This window comes from Falco peregrinus, chromosome 4 (genome assembly GCF_023634155.1).
Source record: "Falco peregrinus isolate bFalPer1 chromosome 4, bFalPer1.pri, whole genome shotgun sequence".
Lineage (NCBI taxonomy): Eukaryota > Metazoa > Chordata > Aves > Falconiformes > Falconidae > Falco > Falco peregrinus.
Genome location: NC_073724.1, coordinates 103,219,862 through 103,243,913, shown reverse-complemented (window position 1 = coordinate 103,243,913; position 24,052 = coordinate 103,219,862). Strand labels below are relative to the sequence as shown.

The 24,052-nt window shown below is 40.5% G+C and overlaps 1 protein-coding gene across 1 annotated transcript in view; it reads right to left on the bottom strand.

Moving 5' to 3' along the window:
- RDX (radixin) overlaps nucleotides 1-14,924 on the bottom strand; it is a 41,510-nt gene extending 26,586 nt beyond the window's left edge. Inside the window, exons 1-2 of the mRNA XM_055802535.1 lie at nucleotides 14,794-14,924; nucleotides 6,967-7,035 (exon numbers count right to left, since the gene is read on the bottom strand). Of these exons, the coding sequence (XP_055658510.1) occupies nucleotides 6,967-6,978 (12 nt within the window). The 5' untranslated portion in view covers nucleotides 6,979-7,035; nucleotides 14,794-14,924. The remainder of the gene's footprint in view (nucleotides 1-6,966; nucleotides 7,036-14,793) is intronic.
- Between the last annotated feature and the right edge of the window lie 9,128 nt (nucleotides 14,925-24,052).

Genomic DNA, 24,052 nt, shown 5'->3' with positions numbered 1-24,052 from the left:
ATCTCCACACAAATACCAAATACTAAAATATCATGGTGGTCATGTCTGGGAAATACTTAAAAAATGCTATTCTAGTCTTAGCAACTGCGTAACTGAAGACTTTGTGGCAAGGTCCATGTGGTGAAAGATACTCCCCCCCTCCTCCTCCACAGATCAGGCACCATCATACCTGAATGGCAGCTCTGCGATGACAGAATTGACACTCAGCAATACAGCAGTCCTAGACCAGCCCCCACACATCAACACCAGAAATCACCGACTTAGGCCACTGCAATGTACACAGTAAAAAAACCAACCAAACAAACCAAAACAACATACCACCAAAAACCCCTCAACAACCAACCAAAAAAAACCCTCCAATGCTTCCAACACCTAACCCACAGAGCTATAGGAGGTTTTCATGCAGGGGACATAGGACAGCTTCTCAGGTCCCAATTTAGATATATGCTTATACTGATGTTCATCCAGTAAAACCAGGACAAGGGCACTCATATGCTGGAAAGAAGGTGGCATTTAAAAAGGAAACTCACAACCTATAGGCAAAATGCAAACACCTTTAGGGCTCGCTTCTTTCTGGCAGAATTTCATCCTGAATATGTTGCCTTTATGCAACTGTACATTGAAGTACATAAGCCAAGCATCTAGATAAGCACAGCCTGTATATAAAATGCCATAATGGACAAGATACAATGGCAGGTTAATCAGTTATTTGAATTTTTTTAAGAAGTCTAAGAGGAAGAATATGCTTAGCACAAAGTTTTCTTCATCTGGCTACCTTTAGGAGTGCATTTTATAAATAAAGCTGCTGTAAGAGGGTATAAAGAACACAGAGAAGTTTAGCATAGCACAGAAAAAAGTATGCTGGACATTTAGGAAAATGCCACTGCAAAAGCTCTATTCTAGAGCACCAAATCTCTGTGTAGAATACCAAAACCTACCTCACAGCATTTAAAGTGATTATTTAGCTTGACTGATTTACGTATGGTAGCCAGGGACAGAAACCTTCTACCATAAAAGGATCACCAAACATTTAGGGAACACTGCTACATAAACTACGGGTTTTCCTCATTTCTGACAAAACCACTTTGTCCCAATATCTGGGTGCACCTACATAGCTTTTTAATTTATTTGTAAACTTTTCTCAGATAAAAATGCTTCCAACCGTGCACTGTAGAAGTCACCTTCTTCACTTCATAGAATCATAGAATAGTTGGGGTTGGAAGGCACCATTAACAGTCATCGCCTCCAATCCCCCAGCCCCACAATGAGCAGGGACGTCTTCAACTAGATCAGGCTGCTCAGAGCCCTGTCCAACCTCAACTTCAATGTTTCCAGGGATGGGGCATCTACCAGCTCTCCAGGCAACCCGTGCCAGTGGTTCACCACCCTCACTGTAAAAAATGTCTTCCTTAGATCTAGTCTAAATCTACACTCTTCAAATTTAAAACCATTACTCCTTGTTCTATCACAACAGGCCCTACTAAAAAGTCTGTCCCCATCTTTCCTGTAAGCCCCCTTTAGGTACCAAAAGGCTGCAACAAGGTCTCCCCGGAACCTTCTCTTCTCCACACTGAACCACCCCAACTCTCTCTGCCTTTCTTCATCGGAGAGCTGCTCCAGCCCTCTGATCATTCCTGTGGCCCTGCTCTGGAGCTGCTCCAACAGGTCTACATCTTTCCTGTGCTGGGGACTCCAGAGCTGGATGCAGCACTCCAGGTGGGGTCTCACCAGAGCGGAGTAGAGGAGCAGAATCCCCTCCCTCAACCTGCTGGCCACACTTCTTTTGATGCAGCCCAGGACACGGTTGGCTTTCTGGGCTCCAAGCACACATTGCCTGGTCACGTCCAGCTTTTCATCCACCGGTACCCCCAGGTCCTTCTCTGCAGAGCTGCTCTCAAGCCCTCCATCCCCAGCCTGTGTTGATACCAGGGGTTGACCCAGCCCAGGTGCAGGACCCTGCACTCGGCCTGGTTGAACTTCATGAGGTTCACATGGGCCCACTTCTTGAGCTTTTCCAGGTCCTTGGCACCAGAACTAGCAGACTAGTTCATCCGTATTTTACCAGACGGGCTCCAAAATGAATTAAACAGTCAAGGGAAAGGTAAGAACATATAGATACATACAATAGATACAAGTGTTGCTAATGGGTTATGAAGAGAATTGCTTTTTATAAGAACTATTTTGCAAGCTGTGGCAATCTAAAGCAATACGTATATGAAAGAATTTATCAAAACCAATACAGAACACAGTCAATGAACATACCTGGAACACCCATGTGCACATATTAAAAGCATGCATTTCATATGGGAATTACATTTGTTGTTGTATTCCTTCACTACTTTAAGGACACAGCAAATATTTTTCTGTACTTCCTTTGTAGTATCTCACCTCAATCCTCCACAGTTTATTGGGATATTACAGTTACCACATTAATCTTTGGACCTCTCCTCAAACACGGACTGTCCACAGAATATGCACAACACTTGTCAGCTTAATAGTCTTAATACTTCTTATTACTGTACTTGAGCCATCGTTTACAGATAATTAGTCGTAGCACTTCAGCTTTCATCAGGAACCGAAACTGAGTAGGTACCAATATTTAGCAAGAAAGCCATTTAAAATTACATTAAAAAGGCTGCAATAGTTTTGCTTTGTTTTAATAAATGCAATATGAATTAATCACATGTAAAAGCCAAGAAATCAGTTCAAATCTTATAAATAAAGAATATTGCATATAGTAAAAACGTTTTTTTTCACACTAGTTTGGTCAATTACTATATTAAGTTTGCATATTAAATTATTTGTGTTAAGGAATAGCAGTATTAGTCCCACTACAAATATACACAGCACACTCTCCATATCAACCTCAAAGCAGACACAGGAAGAGATGCAAGATGAATAAGGTAAAAAGGTAAGAGTTAAACAGCATTAGGAACAGGAGGGTACAGAAAAAATGGTAAATAGATTTTACTAACAGACAAATAAAAAGAAAGCAGTCCCCCAAACTGATATCAGTTACCTATTTCTGCTCCAGAAATAAATCACATATTCAAACCATAATTAAAATACTGCACTAGACATCTCAAAGATTTTCCTGTAAAAGAACACTCTAGTCAACAATGAATTTATAGACTATTTCCATTCAACCATTTTGCAGAAATTAACTTGATCTTATAAATATTCAAATTCTAAACATCCATATTATTCCAGAATCTGTTATCTACTCCTTTTGAATACACAATATTGTAAAATGTTGAAGTTTAAAAAAAGAATTCTTTTTTTAATCTTAGTAATTTTGACATCTACCCCATTCCTATCTAGCATGCTTTCTCCTTCATGCCTTGTCTTGTACAGAAAGACAAAGATAGTCTTATATAGAAATGCTGCAAAGTACCAACAAAAAAAAGCTGATAGTTTTAATTCCTCTTACACCTGATACATGAAACTAATATTTCAGTCAATTAAATCTAATCTTCTTAGCCTATGAAATGATTAACAGTTATGTAACTAATGGTGTCTAATTTTAGTTTCTATGTTTCTATTTTTGGTAAAGATCTGGGAGAATCTGAGAAACATTTTGAATCTGTTCCTTTAGGAAGAAAGCACTGAAAATAAGATTCAACAAATATTCTGTTCTTTAGTAAGCAAGAGAACTAAGCACGCTGAAAACAGCCTATTAACAGCTCCAATTTTGATTACAGCAGCAAAGACCTAATTAAATGAAGTCACTCACATTTCTTTTTTTTAGATGGATCACAACAGAAGCTAAGTGAAACTTAATTTTTCACTGCTAGGCAGAACTGAGAATATTAAGTCTCAGAACTATTTTGTTTTAAAAGTAGAGGAGATCCCGAGTGAACTGCTTGAAAGAATGGAAAGCCACTTTGTTACAAAGTGAACAGAGAAGCAATCAAACAAGGAAGTGTTTCAATAATGTGTATTTTCCAGACACATATTGCCTTTATACCTCAGGACATTATATTAAAGTCAAAGTAGCCTTTTCACTCAAGCTATTTAACCTAGTAGCCCAAGACAGAAAATCCCAAACGCCTAAGAACAATGACCTTTTACTGCCACATGTAAGAAGATCATTCACAGTGGCACGAACCTTATTTTACACTGAGACTTCCAGGAAAAATGAAAGATCGTTGCTTTGAAATTCAATTATGCCAAGACCATTCACTGGTCTTCATTTACTTAATTTTGCCTGGAATACTACGAAACTTTTCAACGTGAAAGCAGAAGTGAAACTGAAATCTATTCCATTGTATTTTCTGTGATTTAGTGTTTACTGATTGCATTTAAACAAATCTATAGCTTAATTATTTGTTATACCTAAGAAAAAAATGTAATTCATTCAGAAAACATGGAGAAAATTTACTTGTACTGCACTGGTTCACATATTTAGAAGATGACCAGGTTTTCTGAAAAGTATCAATTGGATCACTACAGCAGAATCTGGAAATAAAAATATGCCTAAATAGGTCACAATAATACAGAGAAGAGAGCTATAAAATAACACTGTCAACATTTTTCATTCTCACCGATTATGTTAACTGGATTTCTTAGTTTTATCCATGATTATTTCATTAGTTGTCAGGTTAAAAGACCTCCAATAATAAAACTACTGAACACTGACAGTCTTACTGCAACAACTGTCAAAAATAAAGAACAAGGAGTTGAAGCACAAATAGTTTGCAGGCTAGAAGTACATTTGATTATTGTGGATTGTCTTTAAAAGACAACTGGTAAGAGCTACAGTGAATGTTCAGAGCAAGGGACCTTCTACAGTCCAGTACTATCAAACCCTAGCTGAACAGCAAGACTCTTCAAAGAACAATGTCGTATTCATTAAACATAACCAATGATCAGGCTCTTATAGTCTCCAAAGAAGAAGGGGGGGGGGGGGGGGGGCGGGGCGGGAGGGAAAGGGAAGAAGAAGAAAAAACATGAAGCGCTCCAAAGCAATCTATCACTTAAGCAGCAACCAGGGCAAAATCTGAGGTCTGATTTTTATAGGTAAAATTACTTAATCTTTGGCATGTGTGCTACTTCTTCATCCACTGATTACTAATTACAATTACAGCAACCTACAGTTCACAGGAAGAAATCCATAAGACATTTTTCAAGAAATCTAATAAATTTCATTTCATTTCTGAACAGCTCCTCTCACTTGGCTTCCTTCTAAGATCTCACATGTGCCTGCATCGTCAGGAGACCAAAGAGAATATCCCAGCATATGAGAACTCTTTATATAAATCCCCTCATCAAAGGGGAAAAAAAAAAAAAAATATCTCATCTTTGGCATGAGTCCAGCTTCTTTCCTAAGATCTGCTAGCTGATTTCCATTCCTAGGGTGGATAGCGAGCTCTTCTAACACCTCTGCAATCTCAGTTCTAAAGATACTGCTTTTCTTGTGAACAACCCTGTAACTGTATTTCCTACAATTTTCTCAGGCCCTTAAAATAGTGGGAACCCAGCCTGCCTAAATTTCATGGTTCCAATACCACTCACTCAGGCTGTCTTTTTTTTTGTAGTCATCACTTCTATGACTTCATTCCTCTGTAGCTGCATGGAGTTGGGGGTCTCAGGAACCACATGAGCTCACAGTGACTTTTTGTCTCATTCTTAAAATACAGTTTTCCAATTGAGAACTCTGTCAACACACTACTACATTATCACAGCCAGGACTCACAAAGGTCAGAAAACAGTATGCTACTAATTCATTTTCCAGCCTATAATAGTGCAGCTTTCTGTAAGAAAGGGGTAGGATACGAGTAACAACTTTCAACTTCAGAAAGTGCTAAAATACAATCCCCAATCCACAGCAAGGAAAAGAAGAAATTACAGAAATAATATGATATGGCCAGTTGGTCATTAGACCAACAGCAAAGCTCAGAACAGAACTTCTAGCCCTTGGACATTCCCACGCTCACACTATTCATTAAGTTGTACCAGTTCCAAATACTGGCATGCAATATAGACTGTTTACACTGGTAACTTCTGATAAATAGCAAAAACCTTTCATAGATCTATGTATAGGTATGTATATATGTACATGCATGCACACAGACATATTTATTCTTAGTAATATATCTGCCCTGCTCCTAATCTACTACTTCAATGAAAATATCAGTAAACAAAGCAAGCCTGAAGGCTATTACATAAACCAATTGAGTTTAATAGAAATAATCTCCCCTGACAATTCAGCTCCCTTTATGAATGCTTTGCTCACTGGATATAAGGGGAAGAGACAACCAAAAGTCATTTAACACAAGGCGGAGGAAATCCTAAGCAACTACTTTTACATCAGTAGCAAAAGAATCAAGCTGCTGAATAATTATCTCCTCAAAGAATTCTAGAACTATTATCGAAACTAAAGTTGGAGATTTTTTCTTTTCCCCTGAACAGAAAATGGATGAACCCTTTTCTCAGCTGAGCCAAGATGAATAGGAGACAACAAACATTGCTTCTTCCCTCCCTTCAACACTTACCTTTCTAGGTTATATCCTCTACCATGGTAAAACTACCACCTAACCTAGCGCTGTTGCTGTCACAGACACATTTTCTGTCTTCCCTGCCAAAACCTGCAGCAAATCCTTCCACAGATTCTCAGACATCGGACAAGGCTCAAATTATGCCTCCATTAACTACTGTATGTCATCTCATCCCAAAGTCAACAATTCCTGAGAAGTCATTCCTCCTGCCAGCCAAATGGACTCTTAAGTTCATTGTGGTTTCTAAGTACTGACCCAATCTCCAAGCATGCTTCATGCAACTTGCAGTACCGAGCTTTCTTGATCTTTTTTCCTGTTGTTATTAAACTATCTCAACTCCAATGGCACATTATCAGATCTTAGGAAATCTAGAAAGAGCAGAGTCAAAACAGCTAGAACTGTTACAAGACCACCACTCAAACGTGAAAACCCTATTGGATTTTAGATGAGTAAGAAAACAGCTACTTACTGGTTTTGGCATTTTTCTTGTTTTCTTTAGTCTCCTGTTCACTTAGATCTTCTACAAACTCTTTCTCTCCTGTCAACAACAAAATTAAAGGGGTTGTTTTTTAATTAATCAAAACAGAGCTCATGTATGTCACAGCAAATAGTACAAATTCCAAAGCAGGTAAACAAGTGCTCTACACATACAAAATACACTTTTCAATAGTTTATAAAAATAAAAAGCAATTAAGTTAGCCGGAAACAGAATCTACAGGTCTCTAAGTAGTAACCTCTTTTCCAGTTTTTGTAGAATGTTAATCCACTAATGTTAGAATAAAGAGACAACAGCTCCACGAGTGCTACAAATTCTTTTTAAAATTTTTGATATCAGACACCTTCTAGTATTAAAAGCTTTAACATTATTTACGAGGAAGTAGAATTTGTACAAGGAACTCCAAAGCTGCAATTTAATCTGTCAACTCTCGTCAAACTTGAAACACCATGAAAAAACAAACTAACATAATTTTAAAGCATCAAAACTCCATTTCATCTCTATAACAGCATCCATTTCTCTCAGTGAAGGAATGACATGGTCATTTTTCCCACAAGAAATGAAATGCAAGTATACCACCACAGTAAAAAAAGGAAGAAAATCTGCTCTGCTTAAAAAAGGGCTTTTTTTACTTTAAGCAGAAAGGCTGTAAGTTATGACTATGTGGTAATGAAAGTATTCACTATTGTGTTCTGTTCAAAAAAAGTTTTTATGCCTTGAAAAAAATACTTGCAATGTTATTTGTAGACAGCATCCTGCAGCCTTTTCGATTCATTCTAACTCAGAATGATCAAGCAGCTAGTCACCTTCTCACACACATTTAAAGTAATGACTTCCATGAATCAGTCCTGCTGCTGGTCTCCAAAGAGTACCGAAGATGGCACTGCCTTCAAAAATAATATTAACTGGAATTACATTTACACTAATAAAAGTGAAAGTGACATACTACTCAGAATAATTCAAGATTCCAGTATTATAACTCCATGCCTGCATCAGAAGAACAAAATTTTCAGAAGTGCTAAAAAAACAAACACCAAGGAAAAAACCCAAAATGTTTGGAGTAATTAATTTATCAAAAACAATCTTTTGCATAAATGATTTTTCATTCATAAACAGAAAAGGCAAATATAAAGTGCTGTTACATATATTTATAAAAACGTATCTTTTTCTTGCCTCTTGGCAATAAAAAAATACAGTAAATACTAGAAACATTTGAACAGCAACCTAAGGTGCACCAGCAGTTCATTTTTATTTCTTTTTCTAATCTCTGGAGATACGTTTCAAAAGTGGGACTGGAAAGAGAGATAAAGGATGAAAACAGGATTCAAGAAGCATCAATGTTGATAGCTGGTAAAGAAAAGTTAATCTCAAGACTAACGATTACAGAAAGAGGGATCTAATGGTATAATGCAGATATGGAGCAAATTTTGTTTGGCAAAATTAAAACAGAATCTTTAAGTTATATTCATTATGATATAATTAATGTAGCACAGCTATAAATGTATAATACTACATTTACCTAGCATAAAGACAATTACATTCCAGTAGATTTATTTTTATTTTAATCGCAGAGAATATTATGAAGTATTAGGCAGTATCAGTAAGACTAATGTTCTAAGATATTATTCAATATATTCCTGAAAAGAATGAATATACTTTTACACAATTTCCTACACACACACACACCCCTTTTCTTTTAGCCACAAAAGCTTTCAGAGGAAAAATAAAATAAAATGGGGTTTTGGGTGCTTACAGCACTGGCTTTTGATAAAATTCAACAGCATGCTTCCAGTTCACAGAAGAGATTACCTTGTCTTCTTCCCCCCTTTCCCCAATATACTCCTCAGAAAAATTCAAGAGTAGCAAAAAGCAAAATAAGCTTGGCTCTAAGACCTGCTAACAGTAGGCAGGATTCCAAGGTGTACTAATACTTGTGTTCACCTTCCTGCCTGCAGAGGCTCATTGCTTGCAAAACTGAAGGTAGACAGAAGCCCTAAACTCAGTTAATTAACAATGCAAAAACTAAATTAGATTCTCATCTACCATTTTATAAGCGTGCCAACTCAACAGTACTAAAAGTAATAGAAAGTAGCACAACCATTTTTATGTGCCTATCATTACATTAGCATTGAAAAGGAGGAGTATGGTAAGATGACTGATAAGTCCAGTCTCCAGGAGACAAATGAGAACACATGGCAAGAGGCCGAGATCTGCGTTATCAACTTTCTATCAAGAGGTCTTGCTAAGAGAGACCATGTCTATCACCTGAAATGACTGTCATACCCTCACACATTTTATCATTGCAAATTCTGCCATAAACATAAACACGTCCTGACTTTTTGCTTTTGGTTTTACCCAAACATTTTTCTAAATTACTTCTTTGGAAACATATTTGAAAATCTCAATGTAATTTTTAAAATCGGAAACATGACTACAAAGTTTTTGAGGATAATTCTATGTCATCAAATCACAATTAGTAGACATGCAATTTAAGTGAGTTTACAGAATTAACATTTATTGTTCACACGCAAGAAAACAAAGCTATCAGAAAGCTCTTGCGCAAAACTCAATACAAATGAAGTCTCACTGTCAAGAGTCACAGATCTCATGGGCCTGACTTTCACAATACACACGCAGCAGAAAAAAAAATAATCTATGCAAAACAAATAACACCCAGGTATTTTTTGTTGAAGTGTTTGCTGTAGTATCTTTTACTAGAGTAAAAAAAATAATCTATCATTTCTTAAAAAAAAAAAAAGAATGAAATTTAATAAATTTACAGCCAACTATGCTGGACTTGTTTCTATTTCAGATCATAAAGACTTGTGCCATATAATAAGGGGGGAAGGGAATAATCAAACTTGAGTGATAGGGTCTACAACTTAAATTCATGGACCATTGTTTCCATTTTATACACAAATGCAAAAAACAGCCTGTGTCTATACTTTCATACTCAATATCATATCATTTCAAATCAGTTTGTTGACACAAAAGCATTGCAACTAAATATTATACATATGTAAAAATAAAGAAGTTCATAGATCTTAAAACTGCAAAAAATAAAATCAAATAAACACTGAACAGGAAAATATCACCCTATCTTTCCCAATTATTGGCACCATATAACATTAAAACCAAATTAAATACAAGGAAAATATTTGGCCAAATGAAACCAAAAATCACTGCCAGGCAAAATATTCTACTATTATTACTGGAGTGGTAATACACTTGTGCTGCTTAGGAGTTTCCAATGAATTTACATTTAGTGGATGCAATTATTATCAGTTTTACTAAATCTTTATCTTTGAAACAACTGATTACTTCTATGTGGTTTTATCTTAACACTCATGTGACATGGAATTGCAAATAAGAGGAAAAAAACTAGCCACCTGGGATTGGGAATGATATATTCCTGTCATTTCCTGCATTCTGAAATGAGCTTGTGACCTACTGGACATAAAGGCTCATCACTTTGGCATTCCAATTCACAAAGGTGCTTCTTTCAAGTCAGTATTAGCAGCGCTGTAACTTTGCAGAGCTTCTACTGCTACAACATCCAACGCTCAAGACCTTCACAGCATACACAGTAATCTGGACCCTGGACTAAACCACCAAAGTATCAGCAGGCTCCACACCATAAACAAGCAAAAAAATCGTCCAAAACTTCAAGAATTCTCTTGAAACGAAGAGCTGTGATTTCAATTAATTTCACAACAAAGCAGTTAGTATTTTTAAATCAGTATCATCCATGTTTCCAGTTATGCCACAGAAACCAACAAATAAAGCAATTGTTGAAAGATGACAAAGAAAGCGTTCTTCAGAAAATGATGGTGCACAAAATGCTTGATGCCAAAATTCTGTCAAATAATTCATGCAGCAGCTGCTTTCAAAAGAAACATTCATACATACAGCCATGGGTCTGAGGTCAGGTGAGGATGGGATAGGAGGCAGAAGGCTTGAGCAGGACGCCTGGCTGGCAGAGAACTAGCCCTCAAAAGCAGGACCTTATCTGACAGCTTAGGACCCTCTCTCAGAAGCAGTCTCTTCAGCAGTGTGCCGCCTAAGCTCTAGCAAGAGGTTCACCATCTGTTTTCCTACATACAGATGGCAAGGACCACAGAGCTTTAGCCACAGCAATATAATTAACTCACTTATTTACAGGAACTTACTTAAAATTTACATACCTTTTTTCTTTTCAAAGTCTTACTCCGTTCCATTTTTTGTGATACCTAAAAGTTTTACATCTTTGGGGAGGCAGCAACAGGGAACTTGCAGGCCACGGTACCTGACTAACTGGTCTCAGCTTTCTACAGAAACACCTCCCTACTCCAAAGCAGCTTGTGAATGCCTGCAGGGCAGGTAATCTTTTCCACTAACAGCTCCCTAACGACACACTTGCTGCAGTCCAATAAAGAAGTTCATTCGCCACAGACTTTACTTCTGCATACATCTTTTTCAGACAGACAGAGAAGTCATTACACAACTGTCTGCGATGTAAGCAAGCCAAGGGGGAAAACAAAACAAGCCATCTATCTCACAAGAAAAGGCAAGTAAGAAAAATAAAGAGCTGAATTCTACAGCCAAAGTAATAATTGAGACTTGACCAGCACTAGGTATCACATGCAGAGTTTTATATACCAACTTTTTTTATTTTAGTACTGTATCTTTACCTTCTTAAAACCACCACTTTCCCCAACCCTACCTTCCCTGAAATACTTGAGATGGGCTTGCTGCCGCCATGAAAAATAATTGCAATATAACCAGCACAATCGTTATGCATTAAATGTATTTACAATTCAATATATTTTGAAGAGTGAAGTGTTTCTTCTAAACTGCAGTTCCCGAGAACTCCAAAAGTACAAATGAAAACTTGGCAGTTGCCAAGACAGTAGTTAAACAAAAAGCAACACAGACCAGCCAAAGAATACTCGTGCAATACTTGCAGTTTGACAGTTAATAAACTGGTATGCTATAGGTGTATTATGTAATTTATGTACAGTTAATAGTTTAGTAACCTTAACTTCAAAATTTAGCTTCAAAGTACTCACAACTGCACTATTTGAAATAACGTGAAGATTTTGAAGATCCTGGACTACTCTGCCAGGATGGCTAGTCTTCCCATGTACATCTGACGTACCAGCAAAAATGGAATTTAAGAAGCGTGACTGATGCAGGTACTCTGTTGTTTCAAAGTGAAATAAACCCTTCTCTAGAAATACAGTTAGCAAGAATTATAACATAACTGAAATTCTGGGTATATCCTATTTCAAAACCAGGTATTATATTTTTTGAATGATGCTGTTAAGTCTTTTAGAATGAGTTCCATAAAATAAACTTATGAATATGAACCGGCCACTTGCATCAGTCTCCATACACACTACCTAGGGTTCTTAAATTGAAATGTTCCAGAGTAAAGATTATTAAATCCCTTTTTGGGCCAACATAATACTTGGTTTTCCTTATACTATGTGACTTGAAAGTTTCATTTCACAGAGTGATTGATAAATGTCTAAAGCAGAAAGGAAAAAAGGTTGTTTAAATTCAAAGCACAGCTGAGAATCAGTCTACTGGTAAAGCTAGCCCCCAGATGCAGTCCTTCAGTGTTGAAAGGAAAGAGTTTACCTAGGCCCCTTCAGCTCTGGAGTAAACTCGCTGAGCATGCAAGATACATTGAGTGCTGCTTTAATAGATCAATATCTTTCAACAATCAGGCCTTTCTTCAGAAGTTTGTATAAAGCTTTGTTTACATTTACAGACTTGAAAATCCTCCCCTTCCTCTACTCCCACAGACTTCTAAATGCAATACAAAGAGACAAGACAGCTTTGATGTATTTAACACATCCCATAGAATAAAGTAATACCTTCAACAACTTCCTTCTTCACCTTTGCCAACAGAAGTACCCTCTCTCAAAAATCAGGGCAAGACTGTCGAAGAAGAAAGGCCATATACCTATTCTGGCAACAGCTAAAGTAACTTTCTTTACCAAGAACTGCCTTCTAGTATCATAACCTCTGCACTTCTTACCCCCTTAATTCTGCATCTTGTAGATGGATCCATATTCTCACTCTCTTTATGGCTTTACCTGATTTTCCGTGAACCAACATTTTTCCGGCAGTTCTATTATCATCAAGCCCCGCAATGCTCTCTACTGCAATGGCAGAAATAGTCAGACCAGAATTCTTTTTGTCACCTCTACGAACACTTTTACACTGTTTCTTTCAGTCAGCACTGAAGGAAAAGTCTCTGGACAGCTCCTGACATGTCACATTATGTCATTTTCCATGTGTTTTCTAAAGCTGTTTGTTGCACTTTTGCTCTCTAGTCTCCCTCCCCGATAGAAGAGCAGTGTCACTTTGGCACAAAGCTTGGAAATGCGCCACTGCCTTGCAATTGCCATTTGCTGGAAGGCTGCTTATCTGGGAACATTGCACAGGCTTGTAGTTTATTTTTCTCACAGCCCATCTTATGCTAAATCGATAAATCAATAGAGGTAAGTCTTATAATCTAACACACAGTTACTACCTGTCTCTTATCTTTAACGATCAAAAAACTACCTCATCGCAGTAGCCATAATGTTACTATATACCAGCTCCATGTCTTCCCTCTCAACACACACTGCCCAGCAGCATTGTGCCAATGCACTATATAAGAACTGACAGCAACAACAGTATTTCTATGATCTTCTGAATATGCGAAGTGCTGTGCAGGCAGATGAGCTCTCAAAACGCTTCTGCGACATATACACGATGACAAGCATCCCTGATGAAAACAAAACAGGGTAAAAGATGCAGGCAGATGTCTGAGGCCTGACAAAAACCAGGCACAAAGGCAGAATTAATTAAAACTCAGAACTGCCACTCCCATAACTCGGTTAAAAAAAATGGAATCTTTTAAAAGCCTGCACCAGAAAGAACATGAAATACTTGTCTAGGGTGTTACACTGACTGCAAAATACAGCTTAATAGCACCTTACAACTAATGTGATTAGTTGCGTTGGCCTAGAGTCCAAAGAGTTGGGCTTTTTTTTCACGTTCAACTTAAGAAAACTGACAAGAGACACGAATTCCAAAAAGTTGAAACTAAAACCTCCTTATCTGAGCTCGACGTTAAGCAGCAAGGTTAATCACAAATGCCCACGACTTGCACAAAACATTAACCCATTCAAAAAAGAAACAATGCACAAAGGCTCATTCAGGGCCGCTGTGCCCATTACGTCGCTCAGTATTTAAGGACTCTCAAAATGTGCGTTTGTTGAAAACAACAGACAGCAACAGATGCTTCACAGCACTCGTTTATGAAGTAATTCCTTATTATTCTTCCACACCGCCACAGTCAGCTGGCCGACCCGACTGCCACATGTCTACGGTAACCTCAAGAGCCGCGGCGCCGGGGGACATGAATAATGCAGAGGGGGCTGCGCGGCACGGGCACGCCGAGGGCGCGCTCCCGGGGCTTCCCCAACAAAGCGCCCGCCGCCCCCTCAGCGGCGGCGGGGTGGGCGAGCCGGGCCCCCCGGGCGGCGGCGGCGCCCCGCACACGAGCGGCGCGTTGCAGTGCCGCCGCAACAAGTCGCCCCGCTGCGCGCCGGTGCCCCCCGCCACCCCGGCCCCGGGCTGCGGGCGGGCTCCCACCTCAGAGCCCGGCGGGGGAACCGGCCCCCACGGCCGCGGCCTGCCGCCCCCGCACTGCCCTCCCGGGCAGGGGAGACCCCGCCCCCGCGCCGGCTGACAGCCGCCCGCGCTCCCCTCGCCTCAGCGCCCCGCGGGGCCGGCGCGGCCCGGCCCGCTCCCCCGCCTCACCTGCGGCTCCGCTCCCCCGCGCTCCCGGTGCCGGGCGGAGGGGGGGGAACGGGACCCCGGGGTAGGGCGCTGGGCGCGGCGGTGTCCGCTCCTCGCGGGGCAGGGCGGTGTGTGTCCCCCCCGCCACCGCGCAGTCCCCCGCTGGCAGCGGGGCAGGAGGCGCTGCGGGGCCGCCCCGCGCTGCTCGCGGCGCCGCCGGGGACGAGGTGCCAAGCGCGGCCGCCGCTGACAGCTCCGCAATATGGCGGAGGCCGCCGCCGTTCGGATTTTCCCCCCTATCAGATGTTGCTCCTGCGCCCGCTCTGGGCATGCGCGGCGCGGCCGGGCATGCGCAACAGGCGGCGCGAAGCCGCTGCCCGTAGTGCCGGGGCTGGCGGAGGGGCGCGGGGGCTGGGGGTGAGCGGGCGGCCCCCGGGCGCGGAAGGAGCCGTGCGTGGCCGCGGTGAGGCGGCGCCGGCCGGGGCTCCCGCTGCGGGAACGGGGAGGGCGAGGGGCTGGGGCGGTCACGGGGGGGACGGCGCGGGCGAGAGTTGTAGCTCCCGTGAGGGGATGGTGGCGAGCACCCACCCCGTGAGGCTGCCCCGAGGGCCGCTACCGCGCTGCGGCTTCTCTGCGGGGACTCCGCGGCGCCCTGCGGGCTGGGGCTCAGCCGGCTCCGGGAGACGCGAGTGCCCCGCGGACACCGCCCGAGCCCGGCTCTGCCCGCGCGGTTGCTCCTAACGGGCGCTTAGCGGTAAAGCCGCCCTCCTGAAACTCCGCTGGAGTAAGCGAGGGGAAGATGAGCAGAGAGCGAGCGCTTCCAGCTGGGCGGCCGGGGACGGAAAACGCCAGTGAGGCGGGCAGCGTGGATGTCTCCCGTTCGAAGCCCCGCGAGGAAGCCCGTCGCGCTGGGGAGGAGGCGGCAGGCGCGTGGTGCGGGGGAGCCCGGGTGCCCGGGAAGGCAGGCGGGTGGCACGGGGCGGGCGGCGCCAGCGGCCGCGGCGGGCGGGAGCGGGGCTCGGGGCGGGGCCCCTCAGGCAGGGAAGCAGCGCAGAATGCAGCTTGAGTGCAGAGCGCGGACCCCGTGCCCCTCGTTCATCTCGCTGCAGGGATGGGACCCTCGCTCCTTTTTCATCCCTCGGGTGGAGGAAGGAGTCACACTGGGGGATGAGATCACCCTTCTTTTCTTTTTTTTTTTCATATACATATTTTTGTTTTTTCGCATACAATCCCAACAGGAATGGACAAGACAGCAGTAGAGAGAATCCTGCTAAGGACAGAAGCCTTGAGGCAGTCCCAGCCCCCCGTGCGCTTTTGCAGTTTATTTTTGTTTGCAAGAAAGTGAAGGTGCACCCTGAGCTTGGTGGCACCATAGCCAAGGAGGTCAAGCAGCGAAGCTCGGTGCAAAGGGATCCACTTGAGCTACCCTCTGAGTCATGCAGCTGCTATTAATACACCTCGCCCTCTGGCTGTCTGATAAAGAAAGAAAGGTTGGGGGAAAAGCTAAGAGGAATTTTCAATTAAAGCTGCTTCAAAAAGAATAATAAGAACATTTTAGGATGAATCAGAGGTAGGGAGAAGGGGAGGAAGAGGAGAGCAGCCTGGCAAACAACAAGGAATCATGTCCCAGAGAATCTGTGGGAGCCTTAATGACTAAATCTTTTTTAATTTGTTTGGACAAAACTTAAAGAATATTCCAATAAAGTAGATGACTACATAAGACAAACTATGAAGAAATTAAATTGAATTGTACAAGCTTGAGTTTAATTGCTGCTTCTAGAGGCATTTAATGAGTTTAATCTGTGATGATTTTATGCATTGCATTGTATGTTTCAAAGAGGCATCTCTCTCGCAGTCATCACCACAGAACCTGAACATCTCAGTCTGTTAAAAGTACATTCAGTTTTCTCCCATGGTCTAAAACTTGAGTTCCAGCTTTGTTTATAACATTTTGCTCCAAGGAAAAAGTGATGGCACCTAATTCTTCCTCTCCATTCTGGCTTGAAACAGGGTATTTTGCAGTACATTAAACTTCTGAAGTGTCTTGCAGTCTCTGCAGATAACATAGTCCCACTGACCAGCTGCCATGAGTATTGCAACATGCTCTTCCCTGTTCAGGTAGCTTTTTCCTGCAGATCACAGTAAGATCCAAGGGAAATGAAAAACAAAACAAAAAACCAGCCACGGAAAATCAAACCCCGTTTCATTCAGTCACCTAAATAAATTGTCTACCTATCAGTGCACCACACAGATAAAATGTGTTTACTTCAGTTGACTGACTGAATTAGAGTCTCGCTTTTCTTCCCGAATAGTCCATTGTGAACTGGTTCAAATATAGGATTATTGTACTAGGGCATAGTTTGTGTTGATAGTGTGTGGAAGAAAGTTCCTTTCAATTTGTGCATTATCACTATCAGGATATGCTTTATCTCTTACCCTGTTACATGAAAAATATTATTGCTTAAAAATGTCAAGGTAAATAATAGTCTTATCTTCCTTGTCAACAGTATAATGTGGTTTTCTTCTCACCTTGCTTCCTTAACAAGGAGTAAAATGGCAGTTTGTCTGATAAAACAGGGCAGTAAAAACAAAAGTGTAGTTAAGAGATCATTTTCTTTTCAGCTGTGAAACTGAAACTACAGAAGGAACTTAGAGGCAATAAAGAGAGCTTTCAGATAGCCATATCAACTTGAATTACACAGTTCTTTAAGAGGTAGATTATAAAGATAAAGTTAATGATAAGAATACCGTAACTGCAAGATATAGAAGTTTGTCTTCCTGCAGTAATGCCGAAATACAGCTCTTCATTAAAAAACAGATTTTTAAACTTTCATTCCCCAATCTGAGGAATCCATCCTAGATTTGCTTTTGAAAGTAAAGAATTCTGGGCCAATGCTTCTCTTCTTTTTCAGTGCACCTGCAAAGGCATAAAGTATTAGCCAGTGAAGACCCAGTTGTGGGTTAGCACCCACTTTTATTAAAGCTAAATGTACAATCCAAGAGGCATTTACTGGAGAAAACGTTTTGGAAAGGAGAACTAAAAAAAAAAACCAAAAAACAACCTTGAGGAATTTCTGGTTTTTTCGGCATCTTAAATGATGTGTAACATACCTTTACTTTATCCTGTAATTCAATGAAGATGGATGCCATCAGCTAGGATAGAAGTGTAGTCGTGCCTATACCATGCCCTTAATATGAAGAATTATAGATGGAGTTAGTCTACAAGCCTGGAAGCTAGCCACTCTGCCTGGGAATATTTATGCATATGACTCAACACAGACATATAATCTATTAATATGTTTACAGAAGCAGACCTCACATAGTCTAAAATTATTGCAGGGTAATCTTACTATTAATAATTATATGGTCTAAAACCAAATAGTTTGTTCTTTTGTTAGTATTTAAATAACAATAATAGGATAAGTTGCCTTAATGAACACTAATCACATTGATTTTTCCAACAAGTATGTTAGATTGCCTTTTAAAGCCTTCGCTAGAAACAAATGGAATTGAAAGAATTTTGTGGTCGTTAGATGAATCCAGTTCACAGATATTTTAAATATTTGGTGAAATTACAATAAGCGTCTAAAGTAACAGGTTTTATGTAGTCTCAGCTTTGATTAAGTTCAAAAGGCAAAATATGGTACAACACTGCACGGATTTGTCCTTTTCTGTTCTGAAATACCGTAGTTCTGTGAAGCTCACTTGGGTCTCCTTCAGTGCCATGATCCTGCAATTGGCAGCACTTCCACAAGCCTCAGCTCCAGGGAAGATGTCAGGGAGTCCAGGGCCAGGATTCTTCAGCTGGATATTCCCCTGCACAAGCGTTGTGATGAGGGAGGACAGACCCAGCCTGCAAAAGATTGTATGGAAGGGGGATTCTCCCTTCTCTTCAGGAACATGCAGGAAACAGAAAGGATAAATCAGCACCCAAAAGCCTGATCAAAACATCTGAAAAACAGCAGTCAGGATAATCTGCTAATGAACTGCTGTGTTGGCAGCTGGCTTGCTGTCAGGCCATTCTAGCTTTTGTTTTAGTAACCTAGCTGAAGAGGCTTAGCCTCAAACACTGACAATTGAAACTTGGCTGGCCAGGAGACACCCTCACTATCTGTAAGGTTCTTTGCAAAAGTTTTGCCCTGAGGCCAAATGAATTCCTGGTGAAAGACTTAAGGACAATATTGCTCCTTTTGGTGACTGTGCCCACCAGAAGCAAACATGTCACACTGGCCTAGGGCCTGGGTGAGGGGCAAGCCTGAAGGCTTTACCGCTGACCATCTCTCACACATGATGACCTCGTGCAATGACACATCTTTGTTTTTCTCTTAGGTGTTTAGTCTCTGGTACTACAGCAAAGATACCACAGTGGTGTCAGCTGTTCCCAGGGCCAAATTTTAATACCTTTTCTGCTCAGCGTGGGAAGTAGCAAAATCACTTGTAGAGGAGTGTGGTTATTTAGCAGTGTGAAATATGGTTCTTAACAATTCAGGCTAAGTGAATCAGTATTTGCATCTCTGTGGTAATAATTCACCAATTTAATTTTTGTACACTATTTATTATGTAGTCCTTATGTTCCATCTATTACTTCAACCACCGTTATCATTTTATGATTATTTTTGTAACTGTTGGTAATTACACAAGGGGCAAGTGAACAAATCAAGCTACTTTGCAATTAAGGCTGGGGCAAGCTATCTGATTTCCTGTACCCAAGATAGGACATACCTGCTCATGTCACTGCTCTTGTGTCATGTCACCCTAACGTGCCTTCACTAATACATAAGGTTGTCATGTAACAGCTGACATTTAGCTGCAGTTTTGGCTTCTGGCCACTTAATGTTTTTATCTCATTCATAGTTATAATTATTATGGCAAGTGCGAGTTGTTCCACAGTGACAGCCTTGTTTCTTTAGTGACCGCATTTATCTTAGTTTTCATGTGGCTGTGGCTGGGTCATGTCCACGGCACTGGAAATCAAAGTCATTGATAATCATGGAGGCATTCACTTCAGCAAAATACTGTTAAGTATTTATAATAAAATAAAATAGGATGTAGGGTACTAGGCAGAGTTAAAGGTACCAATCCAGACAACTTTTTTTATGAAACTATTTCGGGGGGTGGGGGGCGGGGAAGGAATATGGTTACCAAAGAATTGGATACAAGTGTTTGCAAGCTTGAAAAATATATACAACTGTTAAAGCGAAAGCAAATGCTTTGGGTTGTTTTTTTTTTTCATAAGGCACGTATACACTCTTCTGAGATTCAGCCATACAACTTCATGAATAAACAAAATCATATTAAAAAGTAGAGCTTTTTACTAGGAATCAGTCACTGAAATATTTTTAGGTCCTGACTCCCTCTAATTTTACTGCATTTACTTGCTTCCTTATTAACAACCAGGAAAACTGTGGAAGGAAGAGTTACAACTTTTCAGGCAAAATATATTCTCAAGACTTTGTGTCATCTCCCTGTTCTACCAAAATGGACATGTCAAAACCTCAAAACAGAAATCTGCCTTCCCCCTGAACTCTAGCCAAATAGGGTGGCTAAGACTCCTTTTTTTAACAGGGGAATTTCCTGGAATATTTGTATATATTTAGGAAAAAAAAGAGTGAAAATTGATTGAAGTAGACTGTTCAGTTTTGTGTTTTTCAGGTATGGGACATTTTTGATAGCATGCCAGCAGCATCACAAAAGGTGAAAAAATGCCTGCAGACCCAAAGGAAACGCCCCATCACCTCTTTAAAGGGGTATTCTACAGCAGTCTCCCCAACCGACTTTTATTAAGAAAATGTTTTAGTTAGAAGAAAACAGATGGCAATTTTTGGCAAAGTTGTTTTAAGCTAAATCCTGTGTAGCCCTTAATCATGAAACTACTGGAAAAATAGGGAAAAAAAATTGTCCCAGCATTAACATTCTGTAAAGAGGTAGAGACTGGATACAGTTGCTTTCTGATTTTAAATGTTGTGCCTCCACTGAAATCACTGGCTCGTTTCAGAGTTAATCTGCTAGTACTGAGTACAAGGTCATAAGTCACATAGACTGGGGTTCTGAAGGAATTTAAGAACAAAAAGGCTGAGCTGGTAGTAGCAAAAGCATGTGTCATTAAAGCCAGCTACAGCTCTATCGCTGAAGTGGATACCCCCACAGATTCTTTTTTTTTTTTTTTTCATCTCAAACATAGCAAGCGAGGAATGTATTAAGGCACTTCATTTACAGAACTAGATTAATATCAAGGCTTTATCATCAGTACACATAGATAGAAAGATGCAAATTTGAGTCTGGTAGGTAATTTAGCCCTGAAAGGCTTCTGTAGCAGTTAATATGTTGCAATATGAACCTTATCAGAACAAGTCACCCTCCATTAAAGCTCAGCAAAGAGAAATGTAAGGCAGGAAAGGGAGAAAGGCAAGATAATTCTAGGATGCTAAGAACTTCAGTGTGCTATGTCTCCAAGTATATTTTTAAAGGCTGCTCCTTTTTCATTTCACTGTGTATGAAGAAGGTCTGAAAGATTTGAGACTATTTATTTCCTTTTAGAAAAAATACTTAAAAAGACACAGTCTGGCTACCCGTAAGGATACCTCAAAGGCAGTTGAACAAGGTGGGATAGAATATACAAGAGTACCAAAACAGTGAAATATGATTAAATTGAAATGGGAAATTAGTTTGAGTTAGTCCCCTTAAGGGCCTAAATTCTGTTAATGGTTTTGTATTACATGCCATTCATGAAGTTCACTGGTGAACAGAGATTGGAAGGATGGCACATAAAGACAGTCTTAATATTTCAGATGCTGTTGAAGATGAAATTACAAAATACTTCATGGAACTAGATTGACTGAGGTTATGTGTGCTTGGAAACAGAGCCCTGTAACTGCCTGCCTTGGTGTAGCTGTAATTCTTTCCCGTGACTGAGGCTAACTTGAGAGCTCTGCCTGGTGTGGATTCCCTATTAACCAAGAAGTTAGATCACTCAGTTAATCTTTCCCAGCTGGGGATGCCTCAGGTTTTTTTTTTCTTCTTTCCTGATGGCTACTTACATGAAATTTGTAGGATATTATTTTCTTCCAAGGCTTCTATTTTTGTTGCATTTGGTGGAAGTTGGCTAATAGGTTTTAAAGTTACCAAGAAAACTTGCAGAGGGACCTAGTTTGATGACAAAAGCTGGGCTGAAAATAGTTATAAAACTGTGTACCACTATTAAAGCAGAAGTAGCAGTCCAAGTTATTTATCTTGTTAAACAATTTTTTTTTCCTATAACCTGAAGTAATGTTCAGATTACACTGCAGACTGCATTTTTAAGTTCAACATTTGGCATTAAATGCTACTCACAGCCTACGCTGAAGCCATCAGGTTTGCTTACTACTTTTTCCATCTGAAAGTTCAAAATTTTGTTACGTCCTGAAGTTGATGAATTCTGGGAGTAGTTTGAACATCTGTCTACTGCGTGCATCTCCATAGCTCATCTTCTGAGTTTAGTTAGATGGGACGAAGCATTCTTTCTGCTAAGACCTCTGATTTAATCATTTTTTGTTTTTTTTAAACAAAGTATGTTCCTTGCTCCCACTTAACAGATCAAGAGGAGGATTACTCTGGTTGTCCTGCTGATTGCTCATCATCTTCCGTATGGAGTTTCTTCTACATGGAGCCAGACAAAACCACTGAGGCTTTGCATGGAAACAGAGCTTGAAGATCTGCCCTTTCTTGCTTATTTACATAATTTCCTATCGTGTAAGTTCAGCTGAGAATATTTTTCCTCATTGCTTCAGCTGAGCCCTGCAAACTGCATTTCTATTTTCAACTTACAAAAGACCAGGGGAATTTCATCAGTGTTGGTGTACAGGGAGCACAATGGCAAATGAAGTTTGCATAAGGTAGAGAAAGTAAAAAATTTATCTGGCATATTATATGTTAGCAATGCTGTTTCCAGAAAAAGACAGAGCTGTCAATGTAGACAGTACAGTATGTGGCTATGTTCAACAAAATGTTTTAAGATTCATTTATGTACAGATCATACAATTTCAGCTGAAATCTGTGTACAGTTCTGATTGTTGCAGCCTAAAAGACTACAGAATTAAGAGACATTTGGAGACACTGAAGGGGCATGAAAAAAAGGCCTCTAACTGAATTAGAACTTTTTGCCTAAAAAATGAAATAAACAAGAAGAGATTCAAATATGTAAGCCTGAGGCTTAGGAGGGGGGAAAAAAACCCAAACCAACAGCCCTTTCCTGAGCATTATAGAGGAAAAAAAACCAAGCAGGGGTCAGTGCTCCATTGGCATCTTATTGATAGAAAAGGAGCTGGACAGAAATGGGCAGGCTTGAAACTTTCTGTTGGAAGTTCATGCTTCGTTGTATTTTTGTTAACAAGTCAGCCACTGAGAAAAAGCATAGCATAAATTTGAAACAGTGATGTAATTACAATAATATGAGAAAAGTCTGGGCAAACTAACTCAGCATAAATGTGCTCAGCTCTAGCAGTCACCCTAATCTAAAACTTCCTTTTCAGCCTGGGGTTGCAGCAGCTCCTAGAAGGGAAACAAAAAGCTCTGTAAAAAAACAATCTTCCTGGGGCAATGAGGATTACTTGTCTTTTTATATGTGATCTCCTATGAAAAAGCACAGCATCACTAAGGAGTGACTAACAAAAAAACCAGCCAGCAGGATGGTCAGTAGGGAAGAACAGCAGGTGATTGGGACTGACTAACCCAAATTAGATGGTGACACTGCAGCATTCAGCAGCCTAAACTGAGGCAAGTGGTCAGTCCACTGGATTTGACACTAAGTACCAGTGAATACAGTACTGCCTAAGGAGGTAAGTATCTGTCACCTGCCCTAAGAAATCAGAGGACAACTCTAAATTATAACTACTGTCCTTTAGGAAAAGTGTAGTTGCTGTCCCATTTCCCTTCCTTTACTTTCCTCCTTTCTAAGTTCTGTTTTCTTAAGCTGTTTGTAAATGGGAAGTACAGTATTATTTAGGTCACTTTTTAGTAAATATTCCCTAGAAATTCTGGGTCAAGATCTAGCAAAAGGCTTGCAAACATAAAAGTAGAATAGAGAATGTGGTTTGTTAGCTTTCATTTTCTCCGTCTTGCAGTACAAGAGGAGGCAGACTGTGTAGCTGACAACTCACATATTTGGAACCAAGTGTTGTCTTTTCATCAAAGAACAAAATAGACTGTGAAACTCACTGCTCCAGAATGTTATTGAAGTCAAAACATGCCAAAAGAGTATAAGAGGGAGGGCAATATTCTCTTGTCCTCAATTACTGTATTTCTG